This window comes from Embiotoca jacksoni, unplaced genomic scaffold (assembly GCF_022577435.1).
Source record: "Embiotoca jacksoni isolate LCO1_2020_lvr unplaced genomic scaffold, fEmbJac1.0.p SCAF_16, whole genome shotgun sequence".
NCBI lineage: Eukaryota > Metazoa > Chordata > Actinopteri > Embiotocidae > Embiotoca > Embiotoca jacksoni.
Genome location: NW_027185296.1, coordinates 2,855,718 through 2,878,540, shown reverse-complemented (window position 1 = coordinate 2,878,540; position 22,823 = coordinate 2,855,718). Strand labels below are relative to the sequence as shown.

Genomic DNA, 22,823 nt, shown 5'->3' with positions numbered 1-22,823 from the left:
GTAGATGTTCACTACGTTTTCACTAAAATGTGGTTGAATCCGAGCCCCGATTTCAACAGGATAGACATACAGAAAGAATTTGATGTCCGCAATAAACAAATCTCAAGACAATGTTTTGGTACCTGCCCAGAAATGTTTAAAAACAGGTTGCAGCCATTAAGGAATCTTTGACAATTCCTGTCATTCCTCCCTAAAGATTTGTGATGCACAAGAATGAGCCTTGGCTTCACCTCTTGAGACACACAGCTGCTAATCAGCTCGGAGACCTTGACTGTCTACAAAACAAGACCGAAGCTCTATAGTGAAGGAGTAGTGGCTCTCTGAAAGGAAGCAGACCTTTCCGAGATCTTTTGGCGTGAATAGTACCGGACAACCTGCACACATCCCTGCCCCACTCGTCAGTGAGCTTTGGGTGTCTGTGACCCTATCAGTGGTCCATCAGTTACCCTTCATTGGACCACTTGTGGCAAGTATTATCCACTCAATACCGGACACACCCCACAAGACCGGCCATTTTGGAGATGCTCAGAAACAGTTGTCTGATCATCACAATCTGACACTTGTCAAAGTCACTCAGAGGCATAGCTTAATTGAAATGGAACGTTTGTGAGACTGTTTTTGATGAAGTGCTGCTGCATTTTGTCTTTTTCACTATTAAAAAAAAAAAAAAAAAACTCCCGGCACAACAGTGCAACCTCGTCCTATGCCAAACTGCTCACGATGTCTCGGTAAGCCTGATGGAAGATTTCAACCTGAACCAATTTATTTGACGACAATCAGGAGTAGAAAAGTATAGAGATGTCCGAAACAAGTCTTACATTAGATTTGAGATCTTTTTAGATGAATAGAATGATTAACGCCTGATTCCCACAGAAAAGACTTGAAATATTTGCTGTGAAGTTGAAGCTATTAGAGAATCATTGACAATTCCTGTCATTCCTCCCTAAAGATTTGTGATGCACAAGAATGAGCCTTGGCTTCACCTCTCGAGACACACAGCTGCTAATCAGTTCGGAGACCTTGACTGTCCACAAAACAAGACCGAAGCTGTGAGAATGGCGAAAGGAGTAGCGGCTCTCTGAAAGGAATCAGATCTCTTTCTGAGAGCAAAATTTAGTTCTACGTTTCCACCACCATACCAGACAATCTGCACACACGCCTGCTCTGAATTAAGCCGTTGCATTCAGCTCTTGTCACGACCTCTTTAGGTGACGTTCATCCAAATGCCGCTGAGTTTTTGAGCGGGCTAAATATTTCGATGGGACAAATTAACGTGTTACCTTTACAGAGTCATTAGAGCCCACAAAGCAGAAATGTTGCCGTTAACAATGAATCGGGCCTCTTAATTCCTAACAGCTCAAAGAATTTATGACTGACTATTTACTGTGAAATATTTCTACTGAAGGAATAGCTCGATGCTCAATGTCTTTCCAAAGTGACAGATTTCATTCATTAGACTGCTACTCACACACCTGTCCATCGAGTATGCAGCTGCAAGCAGCAGCACATTACCTCTGCTTAGCTCACAGACTCAAAACAGGGGCAAACGGGTAGCCGAGCACTTTTTAAAGGGTGAAAATACATGTTGCTGAGCTACTAAAGCTTTATTTTAACCGTACAAAACCCAAAGTATAAAGACGTTGTTGTTCTTTGGAGTGTTAGGAGCAGGACTATCTTCCGACTAAGCCCAGCTTGAGAAGCTGCTGTACATTTCCCGATCTCTTTCTGCACAAAGAATTTTACACAGATGAGATAAAGAAGAGGTAACAGCTCAAGTGGTCAAATTTAAAGATGGTTAAACGTTCTTTTTATTTTCTACCATTAGCCAGGCTGGCTGTTTCCTTTCTTTATGCCGTGCTGAGCTAACTGTTTTCCTGACTTTAGCTAGGACACGTCCGTGATGTGTGACCTCACGCCCCATTAGACTGATTCTACAAATAGGAAGTGTCAAATCCACAAAGCCATTTTCTGTTTGGATTTCACTCCCTTTGTTTGTCTTACTGAGTGTGACCTCCTCTCTGGTGAGAGTACCGCATTTCTGTGCAATAAACATCTTAAATAGAATCCACAAAATCAACAAGGACATGTAGTATTATTGTTTTGGCAGCCTGTCCCACAGATGGTGAGAAGGGAAGGCGGGAGGATGCCTCTGGAGCTTGACCCATATAAAAAAAGCGGTTGAGAGAGGTCTGACAGACAGTGAGGTATGTTGCCTCTGGTTGTTTTCTACACCGGAGCATTGATGCTCTGCTGGACCAGGCTCTGTGAGGTCCTGCAGGTCTCATGTGGACAGCAGCTGATCCCGGCCCACGACCCCGCCGAAACAGGTCAGACTCTGCACAGCTGAGTCATGCAGCTTTGCGCAGCGCCTTTTCATTTTATGTAGTGGTGTGTGGCATGTTTGCACGTTATCCCCGCTTCTTGCATTAATTTGTTCTTCAGAGTGTAATGCAAGTACTTTTTTTTTTTTTTTCCAATTCAGAGTACACCTTCCCATCAACAAAGACCTCGTCAGCCTCCGCGGTCCCTCACCTCGCACCGTGCTTTGTGGATGACTTGTTCGCATTGCTGCGTGAAGATGTGGGGAATGGCGGTGAACTCACAAACAGCAGTTGGACCTTGTTTGGAATCTGCACGGCGTCTGATTCATCGGGACCAGTCTTATCAGAGCTCGCTAAGGAAGTAAGGAGAACTCTGAGAGATGGACTGGAAGTCTTGCATCCAACTAAAGGTATCAGTGCTCTCTGATATGCGATGTTTTGTTTGAATGTTTCAGATTTTTGCTCTCTCAGCATGTCTTGCTTTCTCCTTTAGTCCTCGTGTCGGAGGAAGACGAGCGAGGAACGCACACGATAACCTTTGACCTCCCACAGTCTCCTTTGCTTAAGCTGAACCCCGTGCTGCTGCTGGCGTTTGAAGGTTCCCTCACAGGAGGGGACCTGGACGTCGCTTTCACCAGTCAGTCTCTGCAGCCTAACACACAGGTAAAGAAACGCCTTGTGGGAATATTGCATGAATTGTGTTCTTAGATATGTCGTGAAAATGTTCAAATTCGTTTTAGAATTTACAATATTTCTGGAGCGCAATGATAGGTAAAACACCAAAGTATTGCAGATATGAGTTGCCCACTAACCCTGATTTGTCCCATTGTTGTCTTTTCTAGTCGGTGTGCATTTCAGGAGAAACACAGTACATACTATTGACAGGAAAATCCTCAGAGGACGATGTTCCCCAGAAATGGAAGATTTCTGTTGAGACAAAATCCCCCGATACAAGTGGGAAATCATCTTCTCTTGTTTTCATTTTTTTGTTTTGTTTCGTGTGCACCATCCTCACATTTCCTCTGATTGCAGAGCAAAGCCTGAAAGACATCCTCAGTGGTGGAGAATCAGGAAGGAACATCCGCATGACGCCGCTTCTGCTTTTCTCTGGAGAAACAGGAACTGATACAAGGTTTTGTTTTGCTTTAATGTTCCCTATTGACATTGACTCAAGTCAGACTGGTGATCAGTAAAAAAAAAAAAAAAAAAAAAAAATGTTGCTCTCTTTCCCAGACTCACACAAGTTTTAGGTTCATCCTCGGCCTCTTTGCAGACGTCCTTCCTCTGCGAGCTGAAGCGGTTCCTGGGTGCTGTCCAGCCTCAGGACCACCCTGCCCCCCCTGTGCTCCAGCTGGACTCCTTGGAGTCCCTGCCTCCCCTGCCTCTCGGCCTATCCTCAAGCGAGACCCTGCTGGCTGGATTGATCAACTCCTCGGCCCCCACCGTCTTCTCCCTCAGTAGATGGTGCTCCATATTTCCAGAGCATTACGGAGAGCTGGCCATGTCCCCTGCGCTGTCGGAGGAACTCAGGCAGAGGCTGGAGCACACTGTGGTCCAGATAATGGAGATAATAAGGGAGGGAATGGTAGCTCACAGAGCCACAGAGAGGCTGGGGAGGCTCCAAGAACTGTGTGCATTTCCAAAGAAGGAACCAGCAGCAGGTGAAGTGCACATGAAAACAGTCTCATAACACAGTGTCAACTTTTCACTCCTGGCTGAACTCTCACGGTTCCTTTAGGTGGAGTGATCTTAACGGAGATGCACATTTCAACAGATCTCATTGTGGACAGTCTATGGACTGTTTCCTCAGCAGAAAATAGATTCCCATTCCTATTTAGCGTCATTGTTTTGGTCGCCGATTCTGAAAAACGGATTTTTGAATTTTAAGAGTTTAAAAAAAAATGCTGTCAAACTGCATGATGAATGAAACTCATGAGCAATCCTACAAAGTCTGGGCAAAAAAATAATAATTCTAGGAGGCTGTAAACAACCAGAGGTTAGTGAGAAAATGGGTACATGCGTGTGTCTCATGACAAAAAGCGTGATAGTTGGACCCACCTGTCATTTTCCAAATGTGTTCACTTTAAACATGATTAAACTATTTTAACCTTTATATTTGTTTACACAATTGGTATGTCAGTTGTTAGCTTAGCCTGGGTTTGTTTCCGTGCTACTATGAAGTGTGGATGTTTCTCACATTTGTCCATTTTTCATCCATTTAATTCATTCATTTTGATCAATTTCAGTTGTTTAGCCATTACTTTCTAAAATGCTAACTGTTGCTAACTGTTCACGCACTCATATCACACATTGTTGTATTTCGGTGTAATACCCGACTCACTATTTTTGAAATGAAACCCTTCTATTATATGACATTACTTCACAACCTCCAGAAAGTATTACCCCTTGTTGAACCGACAAAAAGCCCGTAGATTGTATTTGCGCGATCTTTGAGGCCTCCTTACATCACCGAACGTGTCTTTGGTATAAAGGTGATGTGCTGCCACTGATGTTTCCGTTTTTGTCTTGTGTTGAACAGGAGAGAGTCAGTACTGCGCATTTATTCTGCTGAAGGCCCTGCAGACGGTGGCTCATGCAAATAGCATGCAGAGAAGCCTGCGGGCCACCAGAGCAGACTCCGGCGCCTCGCAGAGGGGCGATGAATGCAGCTTGAGGAGCTTCACCGTGTCCCTTGAAAAGCTCGTCGTGGGTCCAAACACCGCCAACATCAACAATTGTCAAGGCTCTTGTACTGTCCCTCTGACCAATCCGAACAACCACGCCGTCTTGATCAACTCCCTCCTGCGGGAGCCGTGCTGTGTGCCTGTGGACTACGATTCCCTGCAGGTGGTGAATTTTGAGGAGCACGGGACCTCCATCTCTACGAAGCCAGATATGATAGCAAAGACGTGTGGATGCCGCTGATGCCGTTTTCATATGCTGTTGTGACGGCATGTGGCAAACACGTGTCACACTTGTGTTAACGTGTCTCGTGTGGAAAACATGGGAAACGCATGTGTTTTGGAAGTATTCATGTTCATCGAGTCAAAAATAACTGTATTGCAAGAGCCAAGAGATACAAAAATCAATGTCGTCCTCCACTGTTTCTAAAAATAATAAATAATATACGGCACATTTACAAACTATAAATATGATTTCAAGTAATTATTTGAATAAAAAAAAAACATTGTTTAATCAAAGCAAGCTTCTTATTTTTTCCAAGACCTCTTTTGTGTTTATTTACCATCATTAAAAAAGGATAAAATATTTCCCTAGAGTGACCAAATTGTTGATTAGTTGATGACTCCTGCTAATTACAATATATATTACAGCGTGTTTGTAAATTGGTATTTCAAAATTAGGCATACTAAAATTAAGGTCTGATTCTGCGATTTTAACACATTTATTGAACATTTCTGTTCTAAATGTTTCTGAATAAGGCATGTCCAGATAGACCAATTAAACGGTGTTCTCAACAATACAAAACAAAATGGATTAAATGGAACATCCTCAGCCTTGATATTAAGACTTTTTGTGTTCCTTATTGAAAAACATGCCGTTATAACCGTTTGTTGACCAGTTATGTTGGTCTCAGCAGCTGTGTGTGGTATCATTCTTTAGTTTTGGGCTTCAGGATTACTCTGCTGCCCATTGGCTTTTTTCTTCTTCTTATCACGCCAACTTCTTCAGAGCCCCACCACCACATGAAACTGTCCCATATGGAAATCTGGAGGCAGACAACAAGAAACAACGCGGTGTAATTCACACAGTAGTGGCCCAAACACACACAATAAAACAGGAAAGATGGAAACGTTTGAATAAATCCACTCTCTCACTGCGCATTTACCTTTCGTGATTAACTGTAGAGTTTTGTTTTACTTGAAGGGAAATTACGTCATGAATAGAGCAGTAATCGAATGCTATTATTGCATTTCTTAGAAGACATTTTACTGGGCAGCAAAGAGACAAGACAGCAGTGATAATGTCAAATCCTGGAGCTGATGAACAGATAGTACCAGAGGAAGCACCGCGATATGTCTTTAACACTGAAAAGTACATAATTTGAGATATACTACAGTAGTTTGATATGGTTAAATATAGCCACAATAAAGCTCACTCTTGACCTTATTCCTGATGTTATTTTAACACATTACAGAAAATTTAGAGCATAAATCAATCACAGTCTATTCACTCTTCATGAACTAGCAGCTTCGCTCAAAGGAAACAGTAACACCTTTACCAATGCAGAGTGTTTCATATGATGCACTCTTCCTATTGTTAATCTTGCATAATTTAACCTCAGTTTTGTCAGGAAGGAGAATGTACTCATTCAAAGTGCAGTAAACTTGTATACTGTTGTCAGGACTTCCTCCAACTCTCCACAAGCTTAGTGAGAAAAGGATTTAGTGATGCAATATTAGCTGTGTGCTGCAGCTGTTTTAGGAAATTAGGTGAAATATAGCCACTCTACAACACACCGCGGGAGATAAACAAAAACGGGACCGATTTGTACCGTTCTGTGCAGAGCTCCACAAAAACCTCACCAAAAGTTACCCCACACAGAAACCAATAGGCCTCGGCAACCTCCAGAAATTACAAGGAAAGACAGTACCTGAGGCAATGAACCACTTTGCAGACTTCCAACGAAAGACACGATGCCCGTCTCCTCAACAAAACTATCCAGAGCTTCTAGAAAACAGAATAATACGAAAGAGTCAGAAGGCCCGTGGACTTAAACAGAGCAGGAAGACAAAAAGGTTACACATACGCTCTGAGATGTTTAAACAATAAGATAATACAATACAAATTATACAAAGTACTGCCAGAAGAAGAAGTACAGCATCAATGTACCACATATATATACGTTATATGTTACTGCAGTAAGTCAGGAACAAACAGAGCAAAACCTTCTGTCATCATGTGCTAATTTCATCTGTGTTTCCTTACTGACTGACACGATTACTCACCATGCACTTCACTGACTCCTGAGCTCACAAGTAGCACAACCATTGCTAGCACTAAACAGCGGTTCATAGTGAATCCCTTCCATGGATTTGGGACATCATTTAAATTTTCAATGGACAGAATCCGATCATAAGACACTGCGGAGAGACACAAACAAGTCACGTACACTTACAGATGTTTGTTTTTTTTTTTATCTCCCTGATGGTTGTTTAAGGTGGACATTTTTCTTACTTGTGCTGTTTTCAGATGTCCCAGCTCTGGCTTCTAAAGTCCTGTAGGTTAAAGGTTGAGTGGAAAACTGGGTCCGGACTGAAGCTGTAAAATGAAGAATCAAGTTTTTCTCAAGTGTATTTTGCAACGTGCTTGTGCACTGCCATTTGCACAGTCTTTTCCAACTGCACTCTATGTCAGACTAATGAGACGGCTTAAAATAGGCCCATGCAGCTCCTTGGAAAAGAACAAGTAGGACTTGCTGAAGTTTAGTTTTACATTAACCTTGCGCAGAAAACGATAAACTTACCTGATATCCCCCCTCAGTTGGGGCTCACCGTAGACGTGAGAGTAAAGTAGTGTTGCTGGTGATTACTGTTTTGTTGCCCCCCCAGAGACAGTGTTATGCATGTCCTGCACTGTGCTCCTTTGCCTCTTGATTGACAGGCACAGATGACAGGAGGGGAAAGGGGGGGGGGGGGGTGCAAAATGACATTCATAGTGTTTACAAATACTGTGGATAGTTTCCAGGAGTTCGCCTAGAAGAGGACAAGAATGAGCAGCTTTAGCCTGGAGGGAGGAATAATTTGATGCCAGATGAGCTAAATATTAATCTCGCTCTGGTGGAAAATACGACAAAATAGCAAATATATCAGTGAAACCAGTCACTGTTAAAAAAATAATTTTAAAATGTTGCTTTCTATCATTCTATTATTATCTATTGCTTCCTGTATGCTGCTGTAGCGAAAAAAATGTCCCCTCGGGGATTAATAAAGTAACTACCTAACCTAACCTAATTTGATTAAATGCACTTTAAGGAACATAAATAACTTGAGGACATCGGTGTATACAGAACAATACAATATACCGCATATGTTAACACAACATTGTTGAAGATTAAAACGTCAAGCTCCACCTCACGTAAAAGCTCAGGCTACCAATTTAATGCATCACCAATAACCCAGTAATGAAATAAATACCAGCACGATCGACCCCTGACCGTCTCTCTACACTTCCTGCAAGTGTTTCTTTGATTCCCCAGTGTCTTTTAGTAAAAGTCGACACAGTCAGCCTCGTTGCGGTCCAGGCTAAATCACCAGACAACGCGCTCAGAGACACGCAACTTTAAATTTTAAATGCTCCGGTATTTAAGGGGGCTCAGTAAGCGCGTCACAGTCGGACAGGCGACGTCACCACCGAGAGGACACGCCCCCCTTTTAAATACCACAGCTCGCGAGCTCGGCATCAGGCGAAGAGGAGAGGAACGAGCGAGCTGCTGGTGCGGACGCTGGCCGGATGGTTAAATCTAACCTACAGACGATTTTGAATAGTCATTGTTTTGTTAGAGAAAAAGAGAGAAACCTGTCCGAGATGCCCGTTATTGAGCCATCCAGTAATAAACCCGAGAGTGAAAGGTACGTGGTGGTTGTAAGGCTCGAAGTTTAAACAGCCGCGGCCTGGTGTGTTTCCTGAAGCTCTTCACGCTCCTTGTTTACAACAACTACACTTTATTTTAACCTCACTCTGTCTGTTACGATATCATTAAACGTATTAGTTAAAAAAAAATAAAATAAAAACAGAATCGCTTTAAATCGGAGCATTGTGTCGCGACGGTAAAACGTTCACGGAAGGTTCGTATCCAGCAAATAGACCGAGCTAGTGCTAAGAGCTAATGCTAAGAGCTAACGCGTTAAACCCATAGACTGCAGTGTTAAACCATTAGCTAAATGCTAGCGGTAAATCGGCCCGGCTTTGCCACCGAGACAACGTTTTTACTCGTTTTTTTTTTTTTTTAACGCATCAAAAATAACAGATTGAATTAGTACCTCCTGATCATTTGGCGCGTGTTGGTTTAACTTCACACGCACGTCAAGCGTCGGGAAATGTGCTAGCCGCTAACAGCTAGCCGCTAGCTCGGTTACATCACGGATGTTTTCATGTTTTTGTCGCTGCGGTGTTTAAAAGTGTAAAAAAAAAACAACAACAAAAAAAAAAACACCGCGCTGCTCTTTGATTGTATTTCCTGGTGAATTTGACCGCAGTCTTGTGGGAAAAAAAAAAATAAAAAATACACGAGGCGCTTAAATATTCACACGTCGTTACGTAAAGTTAAACTTGAATTGATCATTTGCGGCTTGTTGTTTTTTGTTTTTTTTGTTTTGTCCCTCGAGCTCAAAGATCGAGTAACTTCTCGGAAAAAGATGAACCGATTGAGTTGGAGAGAAAAAAAACAACAACAACCTCGTGACGAGGTCAGATAGTTTAACGACGTGCAAAATAAGAATTGCGTGTTTTAATTAACAAAATTTGAGTATTACGTGAACCTCTGGTGGAGGTGGAGGAGGTGGAGGAGGTGGAGGAGGGCTCCCCCCCCCCCCAGTCAAGGCTTTTCAGGTTCACGTCCGATTTAATCGCTTGATTGTCTTGATTTGGAAATGTGGAGATCTGATGGCCGGGACATTTTATGGGTTATCGTTTCGAACAATTTGCGGAGCGATAAGCCCGACGGGTGGTGTTAGGGTGGTGTTGCCTCGAGTCGTGCCCCGACGAGCTTTCGGTCGACGCCGTTTTGTCTTGTTGTGTTGTGAAGGACTCGTAGGAAATTTCCACTGCACTGCGAAGGGGGGAGGAGGAGGGAGGGAGGGAGGGAGGTGGTGGTGGTGGTGGGGAGGAGGAGGAGGAGGAGGGGGGGGGTCCAGCGATGACATATTGCATACAGGAGCTATTCCTTTTTGTTTTAATAGGTGAACAATTGATTTAGTTTTTTCTCTTCACCCGGGTGATTTTTTTGTGTGTGTGTGTTTTTTTTGGCATTTATTGAAAGAGTACAAATGCATCTATTTAGTTGAGTTGGATTTTTTTTTTATTTTATTATTATTATTTGTTTTTATAGCACATCTAAACAAACGAGTAGACTTGAACACACAGAGGAAATAAGCACATATAAACAGTCAAATAACAACTTCAAAACAAAGCGAGGACGTAGGAGTATCGTCTGGAAAAGCCCGTGGAAATAAGAGTACACTACGTCGTTTTTAAACGGGATTTGAACGCCGGTCGGAGAAGTTGACGACCTGAGCCGGAGGAGAGGGGGGGGGGGGGGGGGGGGGGAGTTGTTCCAAAGTTTCGGAGCTGCCGGAGACAAAAATCCAGTCGGCACACTGACGGTCGGCAGAGTTGAAGGAACACGTAGGAACCGCTGGTCCGGTGACCTTAGCGAGCGACGCCGGGCGGGAACAGGTCGGACGGATAGACCGGGGGCTGCTCTGTTTGAGCACTTATACACAAGACATTAAGACTTTTAACATGAATCGCACGTATACGGCGTTGGATTAAACATTTTTGCTTCGGCTGATAACGCCAACGAGAAAGCCGTTTTTGAAAATCAGTTCCAGAGAATTAAACGCATTTTTTTTCCCTCTCTTCTCCTTCAGCCAACAGCAGGTGCTTTCATAAGCCGCTGACCCCGTCTGCTTTCCAAATGAAGCTGGTGTGTCGGCATGTTGTCGGTATGAAGCAACGACATCCCCCCCCCCCCCCCCCCCCCCCCCCCCCCCTTAACAATACTTACATTATGATATCCTCCGAGAGATGAGTGGTTCTTTACATGATATTAATACGCGGCGAGGCTGCTCTTATTCACAAAGAGTCTGGAGACACTCAGTCGCAGCTGTTTTTAAAAAAAAATTTTTTTTATCAAGACAACCGCGGGTGTGAATGCGCATCGCTGCCGTTTACACGGGTTTAAAAAAGAAAAAAAATGCTGACTGGAGAATCGGAAGAGCTCCTGCCGTATTGTTAGTTTTAGTTCAAAGAGTCACCGAGAGACGGTAATTGGCTGTTTTTCTTAATCCGCTTATCTGGATTTAGGGAGCAGCTGCGTTCGCGTACGTCTCGGATGCCGTTACGAGATCAGGCAGCGAGGCGGACGTGGACGGGGTTCGTTATGAGAACGACGCGGTTTCTCGTTTGGTTTTCGCGCATGTGCGCCACATATAGCACAGCAGCGGCGTTTGCGTAAGAGAGCGTCTGTCTGTGCGCGTGCGAGTGTGTGTGTGTGTGTGTGCGCGCGAGTGTGTGTGAGAGCGTTTGCGTCGCTCCGGTGCTGCTAATAGGTTTTGTTCCCAGTAGGAGGGGGATGCTCTGAGCGCAGGGCTGCTCTCCGACGCTGCAAACGCACGCAGAGACGCCCGACGTGAAGCGCCGGTCGGACCGCCGAATTAAAATGGCAGATGAACGGCGTCTGTCCGCCGCGGCGACGCAGCCGGCGAAGGACTAAAAGCAGGCCGATGGTCAGGCAAACGGCCCCCGTCCCCCGTCCCCCGTCCCGGATCAAAATGCTTGTTTCACGCAAATCAAATCCAAATCAGTTTATAACTTTTATGTGATGTGATTTTATGGATATTTTTTTTTTTTTTCAATATCCTGTCTCTCTGTTAAAATAAACCTAGCATTACAATTACAGACCGTTCATTTCTTTGTCAGGGGGGGCAAACGTACCAAAATCGGCAAAGGACCCAATCGTTATTCCCTTCACTGCACGCTGGTTTTGTTTGACGCGAGTTCATTAAAATGGTGACTTTTCCCACCGGGAACCGAAACGAGGATCTGAACAACGTCCTCGTGAGGAGAAAACGAAAATTTTGTGGTGACGATATCCGACTGAACGCTGACACTCTTTTAAAGTTGCGAAACCTGCACGGGGGCGCCGGTCGCGGACCGCTCCCGCTTCCCGTCCGTGGAGTTAATGTGTGCCGAGCGTCGCGTTCCCCCTCGCACGTCCGCTCTCCGGAGACGGTTACCGATTGAACCGCGGTCGCCCGTTCTTGCGAGACCCGCTCAGAATTGGCAAATGTTTCACCGTCATTTCAAAAAAAAAAAAAAAAAAAACCAAACCAAAATAAATAAATAAGTCACCGCGCGGCGTAACGCGTGCGAAGCCTGCCGTTTATATGGAGCGCCGGGTCCGCGTCCGGCCGCAGAGACTCGAGCGAAGCGCTCCGCTTTACGATGGCTCCGTCCGTGCGTGCGTCTGTGTCACTCTCCAGTATCTCCAGTCCCAGGAGGTGCTCCCGCTGTTGCAGCAACCCGTGTCCGGGGCCTCTGTGGTGCTCCTGATGCCCCCTCTCCCACCCCTGAAGATCCCAGGTGGGCGAGGGAATGACCAGCGGGATCGCAATCTTTCAGCTAAGCTGTTCTACTCTGTACGTTTTTATTTTTAAATTTTAAAAATGATTATTATTATTTATTTATTTAAAAAAAATTTTTTTTTTTTTTTTTTTTAAATTCAAACACCAGTCAAACCTCCGCGTTGTGGTTCTGTGTGCCTCTGAATTTTTTGATATCGTCTGAACGCCGTGTTTCCCCCCCCCCCCCCCCTCTCCCTCTCTCGTCCTCCCAGGATGCTCAGTTGCTGGTTCTCGAGGAGCCGCCTCCTGCGAACGGCAGAGTGCGCTTCTTGCTCTTTGAGCCCCCGCCGCTCTGACGGCAAGCACTGTGTCTGGAGGGCGGCGCTGAAAGGGGGGAACCTTTACATCGAAATCCCCCCTGGAGCTTTGCCCGAGGGCAGCAAAGACAGGTCAGTAAGGCAAAAAAAAACAACTTTTTTGGGGGGGTTTTTTTTGTCTGCGATTTTTCCAACGGGAAATCTTTTTAGTTTTTATTTCTATTTCTGTCGGGTACATTTTGAAATGCAAATAAATGAATTCCACGCTTTTGTGTTTTCTTGGTGTGTACAGGAGGCGAGCTATTGTAGTAAAAACGCAACAAAAACAAAAAAAAGTATTAATAATCTGATTGACGCTATGAGTGACTTTAAATGACGGGCCTCAAACCTTCGACTAACGTGGTGGTTTATGTCTGTATTTCTGGTTTGCGAGTGTGTTCCGAAGAAATGCACTTCGACCTTCATGCGTTTTAACATCCCCGGGATAAAACATTAACACTTTTTTTTTGTTGTTGTTGTTTGCTATGTTTCTTCAGTTTTGCTCTTCTGCTGGAATTCGCAGAAGAGCAGCTGCAGGTTGATCACGTGTTCATCTGTTTTCACAAGAGCCGTGACGATAGAGGTGAGACTTCTTTTCTTTTGTTTTTCTTCTTCTTCTTCCTCTGTCTGGGTTCGTTCAACCGTTATTGCTTAACTTGAAAACTGATATCGAGCCAGCAACGGAGCGAGACCATCTGAGACGCACTTAATTCACGCGCATTTACAATGGACAGCGTTTTGGGATTATTTTTCTTTCGTCTGAACAACCAGAGGGAATAGATTCCTCTTTTTTTTTTTTTTTTTTTAGGTTTAGCGATGGTCTGTTTTCTGAATCTGCGCCTTTCGAGCCTCTAATTCTCTTGACGAGTTGCATTATTTGTCGTGACGTTTTTTTTGTTTTTTTTCTGCCGTGTTGCGTCACTTGGTTTCATTTGTGAAGAAGACGGTTGGTGTAGGTTCTGACCGGGCCCAAAGTTCAGGGAGGTGTTTTTGGTGCAGCGAGTCTCCCGCCGACGCTCATGTCCTGACGCGTTGTCTCTCCTCAGCATCCCTGCTGCGTACATTCAGTTTCGTGGGCTTTGAGATTGTGAGACCGGGCCATCCCCTCGTCCCCTCCCGCCCCGACGCTTTCTTCATGGCTTACAGCATCGAGCGAGACTCTTCCGACGACGATTAAAATGACGCCGAGCAGTTACAAATGGTTTTTCTTCTTTCAGTCCACACCCACACATCTTTATCTTTTTAGAAATGAATATATTATCCAAGTACAGTATGGTTGAGGTTTCCTGTCAGAGGCTCCCTTTTTGTTTTGTTTTGTTTTGTTTTGTTTTTGGTTTTTTTTGCTTTACCTTTACCTACCACGTGCTGTGTTTCAATGATATTTGCACTAGGGTAAGATGTTAATATACCAGGAATGTAAAGCAAGCGCCTACATACTATCTGGGCAATGCGTCCTCACCACTGTATTACTCTCCATGATGTGTAGTGTTGACATCCTGTTCACCCGCTCTGAAACCCCTCTCCCTCCCTCCTTCCCTCCCTCCCTCCATCCATCCCCCTCTCACCCTCCCCCCCCCCCCCAGATCATCTCCTCAGTGTATTTATGATAAATTGAAATCTTACTCATGTAAGTAGCTATGTTTTCATGGTAATTATCAGTTGATTCTCCTGTTGATATATATATATTTTTTTTTTTAACGTGTGCATGATTTTAATTCGTTTTGATCCACTTGATAGAAATCTGCATGTTGTAACTGTACTAAATAAAAGTGCACACAGTAGAGAGGTGCCTCCGTGGTCTTGTCAATCATTCATACAGGCCTTTTAAAGAGCGAAGGTCTCGGCTGATAAGGTGAGCCATTTGATATTTTCGCCCGTCGGAAACGCTCGAGCCGACAAATTCTCTCCCAGGAAATCTGTTGTGCGCGTGTGGTCTTGATGTGATGAATTGGGAAGAAGGTTCCTCTCCTCCAGAGAAGTCTCCTCAAAGGCGCGCCCTGTGTCTACACGCGTATCTTAACGCTCAACATTTACATTAGGAATATTTATAAAAGTGTGTGCGTCACAATTAAGTTAAAGGTGGTGGGAAATGTTGCTCAAGTACTATATTTTCTAGACATCTTAATCGGCACACTGAAACGTGACAAATGAGAAGTACAAACATTTGATTAAAACAACCAAAACTGTCAAAAGGAAATAAGAAGTTTCTTCACGCAAGACTCAAATCATCTGAAGCAAGAAGCTGATGGAGAATAATAAAAATAAGTTGCCGAAAAGAAAAGTGTGGGGCTCCGGGTGACGTGTGCAGCATTTTTATTTGATCAAATTTTACAGGATGGAAGAGCAGTATATGAACATCCGAAGAAGGGACAGATGGATCATTTTTAGTCAAGTGTTCAGGGTGCGCCACAGCTGACTGGACACGTTCGCGACCGTCTCGGAGTCCGTGAATGACAGGTACTGCATCCGCATGCAGTCCTCCCAGTCCAGAACAAAATGATCCCGGATCAGTCCCCTCTCTGCCAACTTCATCACCAGCAGGGCTCGCCTGGTTGTCAGCCAGTTATGTACGGCGGCGGCTGTGGAGCCCGTGGGAGCGAGGAGAGGGGCGCGCGGGCCCCAGAGGAGCACCTGAAGCGTGGCCACTATGTCCGTCATTTGGGGCGCGCTGTCGCTCTGAATCACGGAGGACAGGTGAAGGAGCCCGCGTCGGTACGAGGACACGGGCGCAGTTGATCCCGGGCTCGCTTGCGCTTTGAGGCAGAACTGAATCACCGCTCCGATCTTGAATTTAACGGAGGAAAGAGACTGAGGTTCAGAAAGAGCGGAAGACTGCGGCACCAGCACGACACGAGGAGATCCTCGTGTCCTCCACAGCGTCTGGATCCTCCCTTTGTCCTCCGTCTCTTCCCACTCCCTTTCTTCTGTCTTCTCCTCGGAGGCGTCCTCGCGCAGCTCGTGTCCTCCCTTGCGCCTCGCCCTGCTGGGCCACACCAGCAGGATCTCCTGGGGTCTGAGCTCAGCTGCAGTGGCGTTGTTGTTGTACAGATGGCGAGAGCCCGTTAATATCTGCAGCAGCAGGACACAGACCTGTCGGTCATAATCCAAACGCTGCGTGCTCTTCAGCGAGCGGCTGTCCTCAACGAAGTCCTGCAGGGTGGCGTGTGGCAGGTCCCTCTCTACACTCACACAGTGTCCTCTGTGGAGGAAAAGCTGAACTGTGGGCGCACTCGTGGGCACAGTGGCGTACTCGGTGCTGCCACCTGGCGGCTTAGCAGGACTGTAGTCGGACTTCGACGGAATAGAGGCTGCTGTGGGGTCTTGAGTTTGCAATGTGCTGGTGTTATTTTTCTGGATTCTGCAGGATCGAAAATAGGCAACGCGATGCTGGACATTGACATGGGATAGTTGATGTTTGTTGTGAACCGAGGAGGCCTCCTCGGTGTGTTTGTGTACCTGCAAAGAAAGGAAATAAAACTCATGAAATCACCTGCACTGCTGCAGCATTCAGCCATATCGAAAATATATGCTACAGCTGTGACACCAGATGACAGTTTACAGGAAGTGCTTTTGGTACCGCAAGTTAGTATAACAGCTGCCAATGTAGATAAAGATCATGTTCGCAGAGCTGGTTGCTGTGTGCAATTCCCAGTGCAATGTAGCTGAGTGATATCAGTAGAACACATTTGAACTCTTAATATATAGCTCGAAGAACATGTTGTAAACAGTGTTGAGTGAGTAAAAGAGATGTAAGATCACCCTTAAACCGAGCACCCTCCCCGGGAACTCGGGACTGTGCAGGCTGTAGTATGTCATGTTTCCAATCTGCTTTGGCTTGCTGCCGTCACACAGCAGGAAATCCTGAAGCTGATAAGATCTGACATCGCCATCTGCACCCTCACCCGGCAGCAGGTTACGGGCCTCCACGTTCTGTGCCATGCTTCTAAGAAAGAGTAGTTGGCAATGCTGCATCCCCTGAGACACAACCCTCTGGTCGACAAAGCTGCTGAAGAGGTGGGCCAGATGTTCGTCTGGGGTGTCAAAAGACAGCTGGGAGAAGGGGAATAAGGGAACAGGGCTCCTTCTGGCTGGTTTAACTTCCTCTGCCTCCTCACAGATGTAAGTGTCACGTATGGGCGCCATCATGTACAGGGGGTTGTCAAAGTTTTGAGGGTGTCTTTGCAGAGGAGAGAAGGGAGACAGAGGAGAGAGCGGAGGGGCGTTGGTGCCAGGGAGGGAGAGGGTGCGAGCCAGCCTCTTCTTCGGCACAGGCGGCGGGACGCCATCGGAGAAAAATCTCTCCTGGTGTCTGGAAGAGTCTGAACGACACAGAGAGACAGAGAGAGACAAAGGGATTCAGGCTGAGTAATGAAGAGGCAACAGTTTAAACACAACATCTCCAGAGCAACAAAGTTAGTCTCACTTCCAAAAGCAGCCTGTTGGACTCGACTGCACAACGTATACTGTGTGAACATCGCATGCATTTTACTTGAGAAAGAGTTTCAGAAGGCGACTTCCTCTCTTCAGTTCCCACGAACTGAAAGGAGAACTGAGAAGAAAGAACCACACATTGTAGTGTGTCATGTTTTTTCCCCCATCACGCTGAGGTGCATACGTCAGTCACGAACCGTGGTAAATTAACATTTTACCGACTTTTAAACACTACCCCTCACGTAAACCCACCGTAGCGCTGGTGTATGGGGCACTGGGCTGCGTGACAGTCAGTGGGTTCAGCGAAGACATCATCGCAGGCAGAGTTACGACGGCAGAGTCCGACAGGGCTGAGCATAAGAAAGTCAGACTCCACACTTGACCGTCTAAAGGGGAGAATAACAAAAGCTTTTAGGATTTGAATTAGACTGAACGAGAAGCCAAGAAGAGAATCTTGTGAAAAGGATCCTAAGCCTCCGCTAAGATTAATAAGAGACAGACACAATATAGTGTTTGTGGGTCTTACCTGTGCTGTTTGACAGGCAGTGCTGGTGGCTGTTCCTCCACTCTGCTGCCACAACCAGACGCCATCAGGAAGCACACCTAACGCGCTCGTCCACCTCTTTCACAATATACTCCTGTCACTCAGTAGGGTGTATAAGGTCAGTGTCTCTCTGAGAGACGTCCCGCCTGTTTAAGTTACTCCCTCGGTCTCCCGTTCTCTGTCTCGTCAGTGAAGCACCTCGTTTCAGAGAGGGTTTTTTTTTTCTCTGCTTATCTGTTGCTTTTAATTATTTTCAGTTTGAGGTTGGCACAGGAAAAGTTGTGTCTGCTCTGAGGGTGAAGCTGTTAACCTCAACTTGACACAATGTGGAAGAGCAGCTGCAGCAGAGCGTTTTCTATTCACACCGGTTTTCTTCCTCCCCTTCTCTCTCTTAGTTTCCGTAGATCTACATTTGCCGTGTGTAACCCTCAGCATGAGGTTTTGGGTGATGCAGTTTGAGCCTTTATACATGCAATGCCCTCTTGAGGGGTTGCATGTGGGAGCTTTTGCTTTTACCGACTTTAAAGGAAAAGCAAAAAGATTTAAGACGGGTGTAAGAACAGATAACAGCCACCTGAAAGAATCCTGATGGTTAGATAGACAGACAGACAGACACTTTATTTATTCCCTCATTCATGTATTCAGTAGCTTACACATAAATCTAGGTTTAAAAGAACTGACAAAAACAGGCCTTATATACTAGAAATTCAGGTTTTGCATACAAATTCTATTCACTTCATGACCATTTTCTGTCTGTAGTCAATTTCAAATGTTTCTTTTGCAGTTTTCAAAACCCGAAGTTCACTATTAAAATATGTTTTTTTCTTTTTTCTTTTTACCAAACGAGAACAAGAGCCTGCAGCTGCAGTACAGCAGCTCTGTGAGGCTCTACCTAACCTGACATAGATATTATCAGCAGCATGGGGCGAACCTGCTAACAGCAACAAGGCTAACATGCTGATGTTTGGTTTTGCAGGTATTTAATAATAAATCAAAGTAATGGAACAAATGCAAACGTTGACGTGATGGTGGCACGTACAATTTAATGGTGGGACGAGAGAAAGTCAGGGGATCACGAGAATTCATCTTCTGTGAACATGATATGTACAAATTTAATCCCACCCCTAAGGCCCTGCTGCTAGCAGAGATGCACTGCTACTACAAATGGCGATGATGTGGGGAAAACTAGCATACTAAGCATCTTGAATATTAATTATGATTTGTATTAATATGTATGATAAACAAATCAGGTCTCACATCATGATGCATTTTATAGTACAGAGCGCGGTGTGAGAAATCCACAAATGAGTGATTCTGGTTGCCAATTTCGGATATGCTGACACCTGAGTGATGTCAGTGATACATATTACATGGCCTATGATATTTTAATATCTAAGTGCAGTCATTATCTGTGCTGTCGTGAGTGTATTCTTGGGCTGCTGAAGTACTCCCATCCCGGAGTGACTCACACATCCTCAGAGCTAAAGAGCTGTCGTCTCACAAACCCCTTTTTCAATATCAGTTATATTTATGCCATCTCATTGAAAAACAGGCTGAAAATTTGCAAACATGATGTGGCTGGCAATGAGGTGAACCTAAATGGAATACCAAATGCAGGGAGAATTTACACTTGAGTTTCAGGGTGGTGATGAAGCAGCACTTGAGTGTTGAATCTCCCCAGCCTTGTTTTTTTGTTTCTTTAAAATGAAAACTAGATTAATCACTTCCATCTCAGAGCAGAAACAGAGTCGGACGTTCACGCTGAGTCACCAGCTCTGCACCATTCTATTTATATAGCGCCAAACTACAACACGGGCTATTTCATGGCACTTAACACATTAAAGTCCTTACAGCAGAACTTTACAGTATTATACAGAGAAACCCAACAATTCAACAATTCCCACGTAAACTAGGAGGCAAAAACTCCTGGATACTTGATAAATCTGATTCATTTGAAAGTAACATAGAATAATAAAGGCAGGATGGACGATGGCTCGATGATGATGTCAGAAAGTGTGACAGAAAGGGAACCACTGAGCATCCAGTGATCATCAGTCATGTTTTTATTTCCTTTAGTTATGTAAATTTACAAAAGAAATATAATAATTCAATTATTGTACTTATTTATTATAATAATGCTATTTTATATGATTTATTTATTATGTCTAAAATTGCTAGCTCTATTTAAGGAACCATTACGGCATCAACTGGATCATCTGCAAAACCTCTGTCAAACCTTAGTCCTGAGAGTTCATCTGGACTCGCCTCTGGAAAACCACAAGTCTGGGCCAAAAACCAGAGTTATGGTCTTCCAGCAACGACCCGGGTATCAGGGTTTAATGAAAAGATTGAATATACCCTCAGTTTTCAGTTTATTAGGTACACCGAGCTAAAACTATTGCTGTCCAGTAAAAATGATCTGTAATAAATCTAAGAACTATAATGTTGTTGAAACTGTTTGAAATTGGTGTTGAATCAACTAGAATTGTATTGTTTCACCATGGGTGGTGTTATTTGGACTAATTTAGAAACTCCTGTCGGTATAAGATAATACATTTTGTGTGATCTCATGATTACAAACCCTTTTTTTTTTTTTTTTTTACTAACATCTACCTCAACTCAGGAGGGTTTTAAAGAGGCGGAATATCATTATAGCTGAAACCCTTTTTTTTAATGAGAGATCGCTTACATAACACTCATACATAATACACTTACTTGCATGTAAACAAACAACATGGCGAGCAATTATAAATTTAGATCTCCTTTATCTGTTATTGTGTTCAAGGACTCACTCTTGTGTTTTTCTGGCGCTCTGCTCTGAGCAGAGGGCGAGTGCGTAAACAATGATTTTTACCCACTAAATTTCAGTGTGGGAGAGTTATAGATGCCGGCTCCAAGGATGCATTAGGCGACCATCATCAAGGGCCTCTCCACTGCACCTCTTCATGTGTTAAATAGCAAGTGCTTGGGTTTCTCCGCCTGCGGGGCACCTCTGCTCGGGCAAACTATAAATCCGTATTCAATATGGCAGAGAATGGGAGCAGACAGCCAGAGACGGACTGACATTCAAGATCATAAAAGAGGGAGAAGAATTCATTAACCTTCAACACACGGGTGATGAGGGATCTTAAAGGTGACCCTCCACGCAAGAGTTTGATTTTACTGCAAAACAAGCCACTTAATTAACAGTAATTTATTATGAAATGTGTTTATAAAGGACTCAATACACACAATGTTGACATGATGACAAAAACGTGTACATTTTACTAGCCTTTACAGCATAATTAGACAAATATAATTGTCTTTTTTAAAAAAAATTTTTACACCAGATAAAAACTGTGTATTTCATAAAGAGATTCCTGGCAATTTGTTTTTGGCATTTTTTTTTTTTTTACAAGACTAAACGCACACTTAAAACCAGTCCTCCTTGACACTGTTGCAAGTCAGTCATACAAATTCATTCTAATGGCGGGAGATGAAGTGTTTCCTTATGACTTCATAGAAGCGACGTTTAAGCTTGGCATCTGGGTGCCTTGGTATAGAAGATGATGAAACTGAGGCTGCTGAGGCGTTGCTGGCGGAGGAAGCTTGTGACTCCCCCCTCACTAATCTCCCCTTCGTCTGTGAGTCAGTTGAGTCTTTGGATAGTTTCTTCTTGGCTCCTGACAGCTGAGAGGACGCGCCTTTGATGCTCTTTGCATTCGTCCCCGCAGATTTGCATGAAGTCTCGTCATCTATGTTCGAGCGGCGCAGCCCGGCTTGGCAGAGAAGAGCCTCCTCGCTCGCCCTCTGGGGGCTTTGGCTTAAAGTGACGAAGCCGTAAGGGGTGGTAACTTTGGTCAGGTGAGGCAGGGAGAGGGCGGCTTTGCTGGCGGGGTCCAGGCAGTGTTGGGCCTCCTTGGAAAAGCAAGAATAGTGCATCTCCCTCTAAAGGAGAGATCTCCTCTTGGTTAAAGGGTCGGAGAAGGTCCGCTCCGCTCTGCGGTCTGACACAACCAAGCCGGTGAAGCCGGTGGTGGATGCAGATGATGAGATGGTGGCAGGAGAAGCAGACGACTCCAGTTCTGTCCCAGGACTTCCCAGGCCTCCTTGTGAGCCTTCATCATTTCCCCCTGTCTCCTTGTCCAAGGTTCTTAAGCTGGTCTGCACAGACAGACTTGGTATAGTGAACTGAGGGATGCTGTCGGGTGTCAGGATGTTTGGAAAAATGTTCTCACGGCTTGTCTGGGAGTCTGTAGAACATCCCAAAGACTTTGCACTGCTGGTGGCCCACAGGAGGGCACGCATCCCTGCATTGCTGTGCTGGCGTTCTGTGGAGAAATCATCTGAAGCTTTGGTCCCGCTGCCGATAGCTCCAATGCTGAACGTCCTTGTGACTGCATTCTTATCCATTTCTAAATGCCTTCCACTCTCTTCGCACACAGGCTTGGTTCTAGTTTGGCAAGAGGAGTGGTGACAGGAAGTGTTTTATACTTGTCTACGTCCCACATTTTGTCCTCCACCAAAAGCATCAACAGATACGTAAATGTGACATAGCCAGAAATGGTTACCAAATAGGGAGCTTCTCCGGTATCGAAGCGTAATGATGGGCCTCTCTCTTTAACCTCTTCATATGCAAAGGAGCAGGCACAGCAGCAGCATCTTCCTGCCTCGCAGAGAGAATCATGAAGGATATGTGGTCTGAAGTTCACTTTTGGGAGGAAACCGTTTGACTATTTATGATGCAGGCTGCTTTTTTATGTGCAGTAGGGCTGCTGCTATTTCCCATTTTTACGACTGAGTGATATTCTGATCATGATCCTGAAATAAAACATTTGAATATAAGAAAATATTGAATAATGCCCCTTGCACTCTCCTAAACGTGATT

The 22,823-nt window shown here is 44.7% G+C and overlaps 3 protein-coding genes and 1 long non-coding RNA gene across 5 annotated transcripts; 2 read left to right on the top strand and 2 right to left on the bottom strand.

The window, feature by feature from the left end:
- The first annotated feature begins 1,920 nt into the window (after positions 1 to 1,920).
- Positions 1,921 to 5,295, top strand: amh (anti-Mullerian hormone). Its single transcript, XM_069150247.1, has 7 exons — positions 1,921 to 2,327; positions 2,483 to 2,731; positions 2,815 to 2,984; positions 3,164 to 3,275; positions 3,354 to 3,453; positions 3,555 to 3,982; positions 4,861 to 5,295. Exons 1-7 carry the CDS (start codon positions 2,207 to 2,209, stop codon positions 5,244 to 5,246), a joined length of 1,566 nt encoding a protein of 521 aa, XP_069006348.1. The 5' UTR covers positions 1,921 to 2,206; the 3' UTR covers positions 5,247 to 5,295.
- Positions 5,296 to 5,705: 410 nt separating this feature from the next.
- LOC138198680 (uncharacterized) lies at positions 5,706 to 8,581 on the bottom strand. 2 transcript variants are annotated; one of them, XR_011178293.1, is made up of 6 exons: positions 8,477 to 8,581; positions 7,807 to 8,035; positions 7,518 to 7,601; positions 7,289 to 7,423; positions 6,934 to 7,010; positions 5,706 to 6,048 (listed from the first exon to the last, which is right to left on the bottom strand). It is a non-coding gene; the product is annotated as an uncharacterized lncRNA (long non-coding RNA). The 2 variants fall into 2 exon arrangements; XR_011178294.1 differs by having other exon boundaries at positions 7,807 to 7,931; positions 8,477 to 8,493.
- Positions 8,582 to 8,720: 139 nt separating this feature from the next.
- Positions 8,721 to 14,770, top strand: oaz1a (ornithine decarboxylase antizyme 1a). Its single transcript, XM_069150251.1, is given in 7 exon segments — positions 8,721 to 8,911; positions 12,554 to 12,611; positions 12,614 to 12,700; positions 12,898 to 12,966; positions 12,968 to 13,074; positions 13,479 to 13,564; positions 14,028 to 14,770. Coding segments are annotated over 7 exon segments (657 nt in total). The 5' UTR covers positions 8,721 to 8,792; the 3' UTR covers positions 14,159 to 14,770.
- A 507-nt stretch (positions 14,771 to 15,277) lies between these two features.
- On the bottom strand, positions 15,278 to 18,100 carry LOC138198676 (inactive tyrosine-protein kinase PEAK1-like). Its single transcript, XM_069150246.1, has 4 exons — positions 17,939 to 18,100; positions 17,665 to 17,798; positions 16,741 to 17,300; positions 15,278 to 16,437 (listed from the first exon to the last, which is right to left on the bottom strand). Exons 1-4 carry the CDS (start codon positions 18,001 to 18,003, stop codon positions 15,370 to 15,372), a joined length of 1,827 nt encoding a protein of 608 aa, XP_069006347.1. The 5' UTR covers positions 18,004 to 18,100; the 3' UTR covers positions 15,278 to 15,369.
- Positions 18,101 to 22,823: the final 4,723 nt, after the last annotated feature.